The sequence below is a fragment of the Phallusia mammillata genome, chromosome 6 (genome assembly GCF_965637545.1).
Source record: "Phallusia mammillata chromosome 6, kaPhaMamm4.hap1.1, whole genome shotgun sequence".
Classification (NCBI taxonomy): domain Eukaryota; kingdom Metazoa; phylum Chordata; class Ascidiacea; order Phlebobranchia; family Ascidiidae; genus Phallusia; species Phallusia mammillata.
Genome location: NC_137257.1, coordinates 24,189,188 through 24,202,917, shown reverse-complemented (window position 1 = coordinate 24,202,917; position 13,730 = coordinate 24,189,188). Strand labels below are relative to the sequence as shown.

The following is a 13,730-nucleotide window of genomic DNA, read 5'->3' as shown; positions in this document are numbered from 1 at the left end:
CAATTTTGTTCTACAGCTAAGCTATAACAGCCAACATGGTCGGGGTCATGTCACCTACTGCACTGATGAGAATTTATAGGTCGAAACAACGTAAAATGTTTGAGCTTACTTATTATTTATTGATGTGATGCTTTCATGCCATGTAGTTTCACTTTTTGCTCATCGCCAGTTTAGTTTACCTAGCTAAAAACAGCTTAACTTCTCGACCGAAAACTAACTGTTCTTGTTCAAAACATCAATCAAGGCAACTTCAGCTGCACTTTTCCCTTGTCGTTTGTACCCGATTTTTAAAATCCAACATCAAACTTCAATAAATAGTTTGACAAAGTTCCGTTAACAATTCGCAAGTTCCTTCAGTAACTGTGAAATCGCTAGACATTGACCTTGCACGAAGCAAACCTCCAAGTTCAACAAACTTCACTTTGAATTTTTAATCATTAACTTAAGCAAACTTGTTAGCTGATGTGGTAATGCTCCTTCAATGAGCCTCGCGTACTAAGATTTACACATGAGTGTGCCGTGATCGCTGGTCTGCATAGAAATAGACGCTTCGGGGCTGATCCCAGTTATGAGTTTATGTTCATCTTAACTGATACTGGTCATTCTGGCGATCCCCTACTACGAAGCTGACATGTGCAGCATACGAGGCAGGCAACGGAGCTTGTGATTCAACTTTCAGCGGATTTTTCACTGAGCCTGTGTAACTCAGTTTGTGGAACGCGGGTCCCAGAAAGACTCCTATCGTGAGTTCGAGTCCCATCGCAGACTAGGTTTTGTAGCCTATGCCTTGCTATATGGTGGTGAATGCTTGGTGACCGACTGATTCGGCATGGTCCCTTGGGCCTGGTGACTGTTACTTGTTAGTTTGTGATACATATTTCGTGCTGGGGTAATATAAAGGAAGGACACAACCCAATATTGGTGAAAATACAATAAGTCAAGCACTCACGAATCTTTTCTGTTTTCACAGCATGCAGCGCATCTCTTGACCCGAATACGTGAGTTGAGTTAAGTTTGTTTCGCTCGGTGAAATAATCGTAGTAACACAATTGCACTAAATCTATTCACCTTGCCGGAGACAGAGGGCAGCGTTGGTGGAGAGATGATAAACGCGCGGCAGCTACACTGTTATTATAAGCGTTATGTGGCGGGATTCAATACATAATAATAAGCAGTGAAAAATAATAAACTGCATTGAACAAACGTTGAGCATTTACCGAAACGTTTAAACAATAAAGCATGTCGCTTTTTACGTTTGTTCGGGCCGTTATATTTTCATCAATAAACTTATGAACAGATCCGTGTATTTCGATTTAAATAAAAAAAAATTGATCCGTGTATTTCGATTTAAATCAAAGAAATTTAAGAGTATTTTACTTCTGTAGCGATGTAAAGAAAAAGAAATAAGATTTATCAACATGATGATTTTTTAGCCAAATAGGGTATAGTACTGCAGTACTGGCCATGGCCACCTTTGGACCACCAATTTCTTTGGGAAAAAGTGATGACATCAGTTGTGATGACGTCAGTTAACAAAAAAACAACTTTTTAAAATGAACCGCAAGAATAAACAAGCATTTAATACTGGAATTAACGCTAAAACGTTGATCCTCAAACTCTTTTAAACCCTTGTTATTGTTAAGAGCTTCAGAATTCTTGTTTGTGTGGGGGAATTTCACTTCGGGTAAAGGCTTGTCGAGAAATTTACACAAGGGCTCCCAACCTTTGCTCACTTTGTACACCAGCAACTGGTCCTGAGGACAAACACTTTGGACATAAGCTTCTTGTCTTCTGTAAGCAGATCTGCAACAAAACACTATTATGTTATAACTAGGGCAAATATTTTTGACTTCTCAAAAAAAGTCAAAATTTTGTCAAATTTTTTAGAATAGGTCAAAAATTGTCAAAATTGTTTACAAAGTCAAAATTTTTTACAAAGTTAAAATTGTTTACAAACTGCATTGTCGTGGTGTTGTAGAGGTTGCACTGCCAGCAAACTATTCGTTTTACACCTTGTAGTCTACTTCATACTGTTGTAATTGGCCCATTGCCCCAATTATTGCGAATCATAAACCATCAAGTGAGTGAAACAATTAGGTTGATATGGCGTGATGCTCAACACACCTCAAAACGTGCAAAATTTTGGTAGGTCCCAAGTCATTTTAAGGCAGCTGCAGGTTAGGTGCAGCTCTTGCTTCGATTTTGCTTTAGATACTTCATGTATCTTTCGTTTATACAAATGTATTGAATAATTTTCGTTGTGTCTTAGCTGCAGTTTTTTGGCATTGTTTTTTAATTAGCTCATTCGCTTTTCAGAATAGGTTAGGTCTATGTTCAGATTTTTGCCCTTCTGTTAGACTTTTGCACATTCTTTCGCTCTAGTTAGATTAGCCTAGCCATATTTTAACTTTTTGAACGATAATGCGTAATTTAACTACTTGAATTCTTCGTAGGTCAAAATTTTGTCAAAAAAAAGTTTTTTAAGGTCAAAATTTGTCAAAATTTTCAATTTGTAGGTCAAAATTTTTCGTTTTTTAGGTCAAAAAATAATTGCCCTAGTAATAACTTACAGTAAAACCAATGGACGATAAAATCCTTGGTAAAACAGAATCAGTCAGTTCAAATAAAGGAATATATATTTCGCCTATGTGGCATCATCAGCTCCTAGGAAATCAAAATACAAATCGATATAAAATGGGTGCTAAAAAACGGCACCCACCGCTGTTGTTATCTCGATGCATGTGTATTTTAGTTAAAAAGGCAAACAGTGATCGTCAGTTTAAGCCATGCTGTTTGATGGTATTTATCTATTACTAAAGTTGTTATTTTGATTATTATGTTATGGTTTGGGCAAATGCTTTGCTTGACCAAAAACACTAAAACAGTATAATATATACTAGTGCAAGTGAAATGCTACACCTAACTTAATTATGCAACACTTTTTCGCCGGTATAGGCTGGTAAACATCTGACATTTTGGTTTAGGATTTTCACCAACCTTGTTAGCATCTCGTTGATGTGGAAGGTGTTTGGAAAGTAACCAAAGCAGACTCTTTTACATTTTTTCAGTAACAACCAATTCCTGTACATCGCACGTGACATTAACTGACAAATAATCAAGTAGATTAGAAAATTGGGACTTCCAAAAACCTGCAAAGCAGTATTTGTTTTCAGAGATTGTTTCAAGTATTGATTTTTCAAGGAGGATAAAAACAAAATTAACAAAACCAAGTTTGTTGATAATAAAATGTTTGGTCTTGCCCGTGGCGGAAGTCTTGAGAAAGTTTTGTAAAAACTTTTGTACCATTGATCTTCGGAATCTCTCACCATTAGAATCACCTGAATTTCAAAACAGTTTGTTTTGTTTTATCCATGTTTTTTTTAAGAATATCAAACTTTTCCGAAAAGGACCTTCACATTTTTAGTAATTACTTTGGAGTTTGGAAAAGCTTCTAATATTTGATCCCATACTGCACAAGCAGGCACATCGGTAACAGCATCAATGTCCTTGTACATTTTCTTGAATATATTGTTGTCGTGTTTTCCATCAAATATTTCAATCCACGTCTCTCGTTGTTTCAACATTTGCTCGGGCGCGTCGTAAACAGAATAACCAAGAATGCGAAGAACTGAAGCCAATTGTTTTTGTCCCGGTTTTCGGCAGACCAGCGCATATTACTTTCATTTGGAGGTTTGTTTGCATTGGAAAACCAATGCAATCTATTTAGTTTCACTTCTTGCTCTAAAACATTGTTGTTTATCTCGCGAAATAAACTCAACGTTTCGACTAGAAACAAATTAACTTTTCTTGTTTAACACACAAATTCATAATTGGGATCAGCCCCATGGGCGTCCGCAGAGGGGGCAAGAGGGGGCGCGTGCCTCCCTCTGGAAAAAAGAAAAACGCAAACGGTCGGAAAATCCGCAACTTAAAACGAAACACAATAAACATTCACACAGTGTTATACAAAAACTATTCCTGGAACGTAAATTGAAGACGCCGTGGGTCTCCACCCCGTTAAACGCATGCAAGCTGTAACTGTAACAGAACAGGTTGAGGTTGTACAACAAATTAAATGAATCGAACATTATTACTTAGCTCGGTAACAAGCATATATTCTTACAATAGCTCGGTAACAAGCATATATTATTACGTCATTGGTGGATGTGTCAAAAAGCCATTATGAAATACCTTCACTGTGTCTGCTGTTACATCAGATAAGGTTCGTCAATGTAAGTCAAACTTCAAAAGTATTTGCCAACTTACTAAAACTTACTATTGTATTATTTTGCTACTTTGGGATTGGCAAGAATAAGTAGCACTGTCAGCTGATTTTTGTTCTGAAATACTGTTTATCGAAAGGCGATGTGACGATAGTATTGCCCTCCCCTGTATTTTTTTCTGCGGACGCCCATGATCAGCCCTAAAGCGTCTATGCACACCAGCGATCACGGCACACCTGGCGTACTGTGACTTGTTCAACACACCTAACAAAGTCGTTTATAGTTTTTACCACTGGTTGTAAATGAAACAAACTCCTTCACTAAACAGTACAAAGTAGTGCGGTTGATTCTTTTAAGACGCGTTACAAAAGTTTATAAACCAAGTAAAAACACAGAACTACACCATAAATAGTTTGAAAAAGTTCTTTTCCCAATTTGTGCAAGATCCCTCAATAACTGTTAAATCGTCAGAGAGACTTTGCACGAAGCAATCTTTAGCAAATGAAGTTCACTTTGAGTTTTTAATCTTTAACTTGCGTAAAGTAGTCAGTTTATAACCCATTTTTTGTGCTGGGGTAATAGATAGGAAAAACAAATAACTAAATGCTGGTCAAAGAGTTAAACACCTAAAAATGTGTTTATGTTTTCTAACATCATACACCGTTTTTTAATACGAATACTTAATACAAAGAAGTGAAAAATGATAAAATGCATTACACCAAAGTTGCATTGATACGCAAGACGACTTAAACTAAAATTTCTACCACTGGGGAATTATGCTTACCACGCATTTTTGCGAATAAAATTATATGCGCCACTAGGCCAGTGGCACAGATTGACGCAAACCCAGGGCTTACATCATCAACAATGCAAATATGACCAAGAACAGGAGCCCTAAAATACAAACTCCCAATATTTGAGCCCTTTGTCTTGTTTCCCTTTTAACTTCCTTGATCAGCTCCTCAAGCGCTGGAAGACCTAAATCACTATACAGAATTTTAGAGTTCTTATTCAGGTGAGGAAAATCCTCCTCGGGTAAAGGCTTGTCGAGAAATTTACAAAAGGGTTCCCAACCTTCTCTCACGTTGTAAACCAGCAACTGATCCTGAGGACAAACACTCCGGGCATAAGCTTCGTGTCTTCTGTATGCAGATCTGTAAAAGGTCAATAAGATGTCACATTTCCATATTTTTATCGTACCTTACCTTAGACAATTGGACATTTTGTGTATTTATTTTGTGCAAGTAAACTTTTTTACTTGTGGCTTGCGTTAATACAATATTCACTGCGAAGATCGAAATAATACAGTTTAATACAGTTTTCATAGAGGTGGAAAAGTGTTAAAGTAAAAGCATCGAGCCAATAAATGATAAGCTGCAGAAAGTGCACACTGTTTCAACCTACATAAGGTCTATTCAGTGCAACTTGCCTATCTCTCGTCACCAGCTGAACTGATGAGACCTTATAGGTCGAAACAGTGTGCACTGTCTAAATGAGTGTTAATTTTACAAAGAATTCTTACAATACAATTGCTCTTCCTTAATTGGTCCAAACCATCACCTTAGCATGCATATTATTTGCATCAAAACAATGTCATTTGTGTGCCCAGAATTGCTACAACAAACTTTAACGCACCTTTATGACTCGAAGTCAATAAAAGACTTTCACCAACCTTGCAAGCATCTCGTTTATATGAAAGGTGTTTGCAAAGTAACCAAGACAGGCTTCTCTACTTTTCTGTAGCACCAACCAGATGCGGTATAATGTATTGGACATGATCCGACAAATGGCCAGATAGACAGGAAAACTTGAAGTTCCAAAAGTCTGCAAACAAATTTGGTATGTTTCTTCATGTTTCAATCATTGTTTTTTCCCGTTACACGTAGCTAACGCGGGAACAGAAAATTTGTTGCATAGAACTTAATTTAACACTTAGCGTTGTTTGAAAAACAAAAGTTAGGTCTATTTCCGTCTGGGTTTTGTTCAAAGGAAATGCAAGTATGCAACTAAAATAAAAAATAGGATTTTTAACACATCCGATTCCTAGAAAGACTCATGTCGTGGGTTCGAATCCCACCGCAGGTTAGATTTTTCTAGCCTACGTATTACCACATGGTGAATGCTTGGTGACTATTCCGCCTTCAATAGTGGTGTACTATGGTAAGATTTATAAGAACGAATTTTATTCCTGACTTTTTCTTTGTGCTCAACTGAGTGTCGATTTCATATTTGTTTTCATATATTTTGGTACCTGGGTACGATTTCAGACTGTAGCATGAGTGAGTGCAAAAAGTAACAGCAAGTTTTAGCCTTACATTTCTTGGATCTCTCTTGAAAAAAGCTTCAAAACTTTTGTACCATTGCTCTTCCGAATCCCGCTTCATCAGAATTACCTTAAATTTGAAGTTGGTTTAATATCGAATTTAAAGTAATTATTTTAATCACTTTGTTTGTATTTTTTTGACTTTTTTGCATGGCAAACACTTTTTCTCATGGAAATACAAGGACCCAATTTAAAATAAGATCATATTAATTTGACACCGTATCGGACTCTGGATTTCATTGATCAAATTTTGGACTTTATATTCAAACATTGTGTCACATGCAATATTAGTTATGTATTATGTTTTTTTGCATCTTAAACGACCTTTCGCACTAAGTATTTGCAACGTCTTAAACGACTTTTCACACATAAGTGTTTACAACTACGACAGAACATAATAAGCATTTCGCGTGTACGTGTTATGCAACTAATCTCGTGACCCTATCGCTATATAAACAAGCATTTTTAAACCTAAAATATAGAGAAGACAGAGACACAGTGAGATAATAACTCAGTGCTGTTTGGTACTCGTGTGCAGTGTTTTTGTTAAGGTGTTTTTTCTCCAGCGGTTTCCCAAAATTTAGAAATGGCTATTTTTTGGTATTTAAATGAAACACTTGCGGTCTCTTAAAACTACTTAGCGGTCACCCAAACCAAACCTTAAAAAAAACCTGCTCGTGTGGTATGTTCAACCGCTTGTAGCGCTGTTGTATTGTTTCGTCGAAATATAGACTTGTAAATATTAACTATAATGTTTGGCGTCATTTAGACTTGATTTATTCAACAATAGGTTTGTTTAGTCAGATTGGAGTCAGATTCGGAGTGTTTTCTATTGTCTACCTTTCATAGGTCAGTACAAGACATATCGGAATTACCTTTGAGTTTGGAAAGGCTTCCAATATTTCCCATACTGCACAAGCAGGCAAATCGGTAACAGCATCAATGTCTTTGTACATTTTCTTGAATATATTGTTGTCGTGTTTTCCATCGAATATTTCAATCCACGTCTCTCGTTGTTTCAACAATTGCTCTGGCGCGTCATAAACAGAATAACCAAGAATGCGAAGAGCTGAAGCCATTGTTTTTGTCCCAGTTTTTGGCAGACCAGCGCATATTACTTTCATTTTGAACTTATTTGCATTGCAAAACCTTAAAAATATGTTACATTGTAACGCGCTTATTTTACATTAAAAACAATAAAATCAATGATAGCAAACACTTTTGCAAGTTTTGCAGAAAAACTGGAACAATTACATTTGCAAATTAGACTGGAATTCTGTGTAATCGTCAACGTAGCAAATACTAAAAAAATATATAAATGAACTATTATTTTAAGAAACTACATTTTAGACATTTAAAGATTTTCAAAAACTGTGACTGGACAAGCGACCTTTTACGGGGAAAACCACAAACAAAACAAACATGTAAGCTGCAAACACTGAACACTGTTTAGACCTATTAGTTCTCATCAATGCAGCTGGTGAAGACATAAGCTGATAGGCTAGTGTAGGCATGTACCGACACTCAGTTTTTTGGGAGTGACATACCAAAAGTCATGCCTCACCAATTTTGTAAACCACAGATGATACTGATTTACAGTCTATTTGCACTGTCTGCAGCTTACTTATCTTTTATTGACGTGACGCTTTTATAAAGCAAACAAGTTTCAAGCATAATGTTGTCAATTTCCGCCTACTTAGTGACTCAGACGGTATTTTATTTCAAACGCTTTGTTTTTTAAGCTCGGCATTTTCTGAACTACCGACTATTTTTTTGTGTAATCAGTTAATAAACGACAGATTGAATATCAAAATGACCTCAACATTTTTACCAAAAACATCACCAAACCTAACTTAGTACTAATCCGCCTATATCAAGGCAGTGTTGTTTAAGTGCAGAGAACAAGTCTACGATTGGTGGTTAATTGCGGCAACAATACTACAGCTATAGCTGCAGGCAATTTTATGAAAGATTGGACTTTCTTCCAGCTACGATATGGTCATTTATCAAGACTCCGACGACAGAACCCATACATTCCTAAAATAATTTTTAGATATCATCATCCACGTAAGATGAATTTTCGCAAACAGAATTGCAATAACTTGTAACAACGTTGTCTACAAGTCGAGTTCACTTGCAATACTTCAAACTCGCTTTTTCTAAATCTAACGTCACTTTTTGCGTAGCTTTATCACAGGGGTTCTCAAACTGGGGTCCGCGAAGCGGTTGAAGTAGTTCTATAATCTTATTTACCGTCAGTTTGTGCCACTGAATAAGTTTAAATCAAATTAGAATTGAGAATCGACTGTCTCCATCGCTAAACAATTGCCTTTATTGAATAACAACTATCAAAAATGCAATTGTTGGTGCGCAATCGTAATGCTTTTTGTCTTGTATGTGATGTCACAAACTGTTTTCGATCATTGCTATACGCAATTTTGCATAAATAGCTAAATCCTGCAATCAACTTTCGTTTTTCTGAAATACACATTCCACCTAAAGGACCACGAGCCTTCGAAATAATGGCAATGGGACCGTTTTGAAAAAATATTAAAAATGTTAGAGAACCACTGCTTTAGCAGTTTTATTCTTTTTTTCATCAAGCATAATAAAATCAACTTAACACAACTCGACTCAATAATCTGTATTACGTGGCTTATAAATAAACTTGAGTGTATCATTCGAGACCAGATATTAGCCCATACTATCGTGTTGGAACTTCGCAACAACAAGTTACGCTTGATCATAAACGGACGGTCGAAAGGGATTGGCAAATATTTGGGTTGGTCATCACGGCTAAAGTAAAGAGCATGCTGGTCTACTTCACAATTTTCAAGGTTAACCACTCAAACTACAAATACAGCTTGTACAATGTGCCGTAACCCTGCCACTGATAGTTTACTGTCTGAGTTCAAAACAGCTTCAAGGAAAATCTTTCGAGTTTGACAAACTGTTGTTGAAGCGCAGTGGGACATTTGAATTAGGTTTAGTCAGGTCGGAATATTAACGTTTAAAGTGGATTTGTTTTTGTTTTTAAAGCCGACTCTTTTGACACCAATTCTAAACATTTCTGAGGTTAAGGACGCCGTTCTTTTTAGCCTTGAAGTGATTATAATATACACAATTTTACCCTCTGACAAACAACTTGATCATCGACGTTCGCTGTTTGTATTTGAGAAAAATGTGAATATAAGAAAACAAATAACAGTAAATAACAGGTTCTGTTTTATACTTGGTTTCATAGATTCAGTTTAAGTTAGATAGCAATTAAAAAGATACAAGGCCGGGCCGATATTTTCAAACGAAAGTTGCGTTTTGTTTTGTATTTGTTTTGGACGTCGCACCTAACCGTCACAAACTGCATAGATATGCCTAAATGCTGTTAATATTCAAGACATCAATAAAGAATAAGGAAACACTGACGACTGTCGGATAAGTATGGATTGATGAAGAGTACTTGATTTAAATGATGCTGATTTATCTAGTACGAAAGATTTTGCTCATCTGCAATCAGAGTAATGACGGAAAATCCGTTTTATTACATACTATTTATGCCAAACTGTTGTCTGCTAAAAGTAGAAAAGTCCCAGTTAATTGACGAAAACTGTGACAGGTTTGTGTAACTGTTATTAACCAGATTTAACCAAACATAGTTAGATCACCAACATGTTTTACTGTTCCGTGTCTGTATAACAAATGTGTCAACACGATTTACGAGTTCAAAGCATTGAAAAATGATTCCGTCTGTTAAGTTTGTATAGATATAAAAACACTAGATTCTTTGATGTTTTGATCTTATATCAAGTTGAATGCAAAAGGTACAGTTTTTACTGACAGCTTATTTATACTTTACAGCCTAATGAGTATAATTTTTATGTAGTGTGTATTTAAAAACGTGAGGAAGAAGAAGAAAAATCAGTCTGGCCGCTAACGAAAATTACATTTTGTTTGCTGTCTGTGTGGAAGAGATGTCTGTATAATTTCTTGATGTAGGTTGTGTTGTTTAACAAAATAATTAAAACGAACAAAACATATTGCATAATGGCAAAGTTGTGGACTAATAATTTCAGGTCTTTTACAAACAATGGCGTCACGAAAAAGGTATAACAGGGCACAAAAAAAGAAAGTGAGTAAAATCTACATTCAATATCAGGAGTACATTCAATCACCAATCATGTTATTATTGTTATTATTTTTTGCTTTATTGAATGTTAATTCGGGAATGACCTTTAACGCAGCAAACTCCAAACAAAACAAACATGTTAGCTGCAGACAGAACACATTGTGTCGACCTACAAAATCTCATCAGTGCAGCTGGTTACAAGACACAAGCTGTATTGGCTAGGGTAGGCATGCAACGGCATTCGAGTTTGCTCGGAATACCTGGCTGAAAAGCTATACCTCACCGATTTTGTTCGATGCCACCACTTATCACATCAAACACTGACTCCAACCATTTACGTAAACATAGTCCACATGACCCCGAAAATAATTCCCAACAAACAAAATCCTAAAATCTTTGCCCTCTGCATTACGTCGTCTCTAACTTTTTTCTTAAGTTCCTCCATCGATTTTAGGCCAATTGAGCTGTGAACGATTTGAGAGTTCTTATTCAAGTGAGGAAATGCCACTTCGGGTAAAGGTTTGTTGAGAAATTTGCACAAGGGTTCCCAACCTTCGCTTACGTTGTAAACCAGCAACTGGTCCTGGGGACAAACACTTCGGACAAAAGCTTCCTGTCTTCTGTAAGCAGATCTGTAACAAATTTATCATCACTATAATCATTGTTATTTATTTCGTTTCCCAGAAAGTAAACGTAATAAGAAAAAAAAACTGAAACTGGCCAAAGCGTGCAAAAAAAGGAGTAGCACAATGCAATGACTTGTAGTTAAGTTCAAACCGTACGTGGACATAAATAGGATCTTAATTGGCCTAACAATCAATGTCATTTTGTAATATTGCTTTGCTTTAAAAATCCCTTTTGGCCACAATAACCACTTCTAAAACCAAACTTGTTTAACAATAGTTTTGACTTGGCAGATGTGCAATGGGCTTTTACCAACCTCGTTAGCATCTCGTTTATGCACAAAGTATTTGCGAAGTATCCAAAGCAGGCTTTTCTACATTTCATCAACATTATCCAATATCCATAGAGCGAAGGCGACATCAAGCGACAAATTGCCAGGTAGATGTGAAAATTCGGAATTCCATAAGTCTGCAAAAATGCACAGCATCAATCTTTTCACAAGTTGTAATCGAAAGGTTATTGGTTTCAGTCCATATTCCTTTAAAGCAAGTTTGTGGCAACTTTTTTTGCTTGAATTACAAAGAGTTCAAATTCCAATACAAACATGTTTGCTAATACTACTTGAGGTACATTTTACCTTGCTTATACCATTAACAGACACGATGAAAATATCAAAGGCGTAAATAAATAAACAACTGTTTTGTTGAAATGGTTGAGAACCACGATTCGTACGCAACTTTGTTAGAAAATCAGTTTTTGGGTGGGACAGGCAGCTCAATAGAGGTCTTGTAGTCAAAATTGCGGGCTAAAAAACGGTTTACAGCCTTACCGTTTCTGGACTCCTTGAGAAAGTTTCGCAAAAACTTTTGTACCATTGGTCTTCGGAATCACGTTTCATTAAAATCACCTAAAATTCAAAGTATTGTGACCTTTAGGTAAGGCAAGAGGTGTTAAAGTTACAAAGTTTAAAGTTGATGTTCTTCATTTCAAAGATAGATAGAATACACCCGTTATTGGTGTTTACAGTTTTTACCTTTGAGTTTGGAAAAGCTTCCAATATTTGATCCCATACTGCACAAGCAGGCAATTCGACGACAGCATCAATGTCCTTGTACATTTTCTTGAATATATTGTTGTCGTGTTTTCCATCAAATATTTCAACCCATGTCTCTCGTTGGTATAACAAATGCTCAGGCGCGTCATAAACAGAATAGCCTAGCATGCGAAGAGCTGAAGCCATCGTCTTTGTCCCGGTTTTCGGCAGACCAGCACATATTACTTTCATTTTAAGATTTGTTCAAATAACAAACCTATGACTGCAAAACGCAACTACTCAGATATTTTATTTTGGCTACAATATGTGCAACCTATTAAAACGCATATAGGTTGTGTACTTACACTTGCCAACGCGGCCGGATTTCATTATATAAATCATATACATTTAACTGGTAATAAACGATTGGTATACTATACATGTATAAACGTTACCCCTGCTATTCCCCCTTCCAACGTTTTAACACACTAAACTGATGCAAACGATTGGATAAGTGATCCTTCGATTAACAATGTGTTACCAGTGCGACTGCTTTTTATTGGACAAAGTAGTTTAATCAGAGTTAATAAAAAACTGTCGCAATCAAGTAACCTCGTTGCCAATTTGTTTCCCTTTTATGACGCTTAAAACAACACGTAGCTCCTGAATAAATTGCATTTTTGTAAAATCTGTTTTATTTTCAACTAAGAGCCCTAAAACAGACTACAGGCACTAATCTGTCTGCTTTTGATTGCGGTTCAATTTTGACACAAAAACTCAACCGACACCCAGCTTGAAAACGTTACAAATGCCTCAAAATAATTTCTTTTCTTGGACTGACTCGAAACGAGCTGATCATGTACAAACAAAGTTATTACCTATTCTACAACAGGTGCATTTGTTCCATCAACGTATAATACTGTTGTAACATATTAACGTCGCAGGCCCTGAATTAGACTCACAATCATCGAAAATAGAATTACACTTCCGACAATTATGTCACTTTCGTAACTTCACTCTGCTTTCAGTCTATTGCATAAACTTTCAGTTATTATTCATTTTCCACTTGCTTTCGCATTAGGTACTGTCTTAATTTATAATCAATTCTTTTAAAAAAAAAACACATTAACTGAAATTAAAAGTGTAAATGTGCTCCGCTATTTTTTCACAGCTAGAGTGAACTGTAGAATAAAAATCTAACATTTGTCTCAATTATTCTGTTTTTGCCGCAGCAGGAGTACCGCCAATAGCTGCAGGCAATTCCTGTGAAACTAAAGATCGACTCCCTCAAGCCATGCCATCGCCACTTGAGTTGCTTTAAGGTAAACTAAAACTTGCTATTGTATATGTAGTTTCCGTTGACGGAAAATGCAGTGTGAATTTTAGTAGGCCTACGTCTTCATT

General features: G+C 36.3%; 2 protein-coding genes and 1 pseudogene across 3 annotated transcripts; all 3 read right to left on the bottom strand.

Annotated features, from left to right (window-relative positions):
* Window positions 1-1,529: 1,529 nt before the first annotated feature.
* LOC145234542 (uncharacterized) lies at window positions 1,530-3,684 on the bottom strand (annotated as a pseudogene).
* An 874-nt stretch (window positions 3,685-4,558) lies between these two features.
* Window positions 4,559-7,701, bottom strand: LOC145232360 (uncharacterized). The gene is made up of 4 exons (XM_080096968.1): window positions 7,422-7,701; window positions 6,539-6,616; window positions 5,896-6,047; window positions 4,559-5,377 (listed from the first exon to the last, which is right to left on the bottom strand). The coding sequence occupies exons 1-4, from the start codon at window positions 7,668-7,670 to the stop codon at window positions 5,077-5,079; spliced, it is 780 nt and encodes a 259-aa protein (XP_079953094.1). The 5' UTR covers window positions 7,671-7,701; the 3' UTR covers window positions 4,559-5,076.
* Window positions 7,702-10,540: 2,839 nt separating this feature from the next.
* On the bottom strand, window positions 10,541-13,372 carry LOC145232358 (uncharacterized). Of its 2 annotated transcripts, XM_080096965.1 has the most exons (4): window positions 12,327-13,366; window positions 12,123-12,200; window positions 11,610-11,761; window positions 10,541-11,301 (listed from the first exon to the last, which is right to left on the bottom strand). In XM_080096965.1, the coding sequence occupies exons 1-4, from the start codon at window positions 12,576-12,578 to the stop codon at window positions 11,004-11,006; spliced, it is 780 nt and encodes a 259-aa protein (XP_079953091.1). In that variant the 5' UTR covers window positions 12,579-13,366; the 3' UTR covers window positions 10,541-11,003. The 2 variants fall into 2 exon arrangements, with proteins under 2 accessions (XP_079953091.1, XP_079953092.1); XM_080096966.1 differs by lacking the exon at window positions 12,123-12,200 and having other exon boundaries at window positions 12,327-13,372.
* Between the last annotated feature and the right edge of the window lie 358 nt (window positions 13,373-13,730).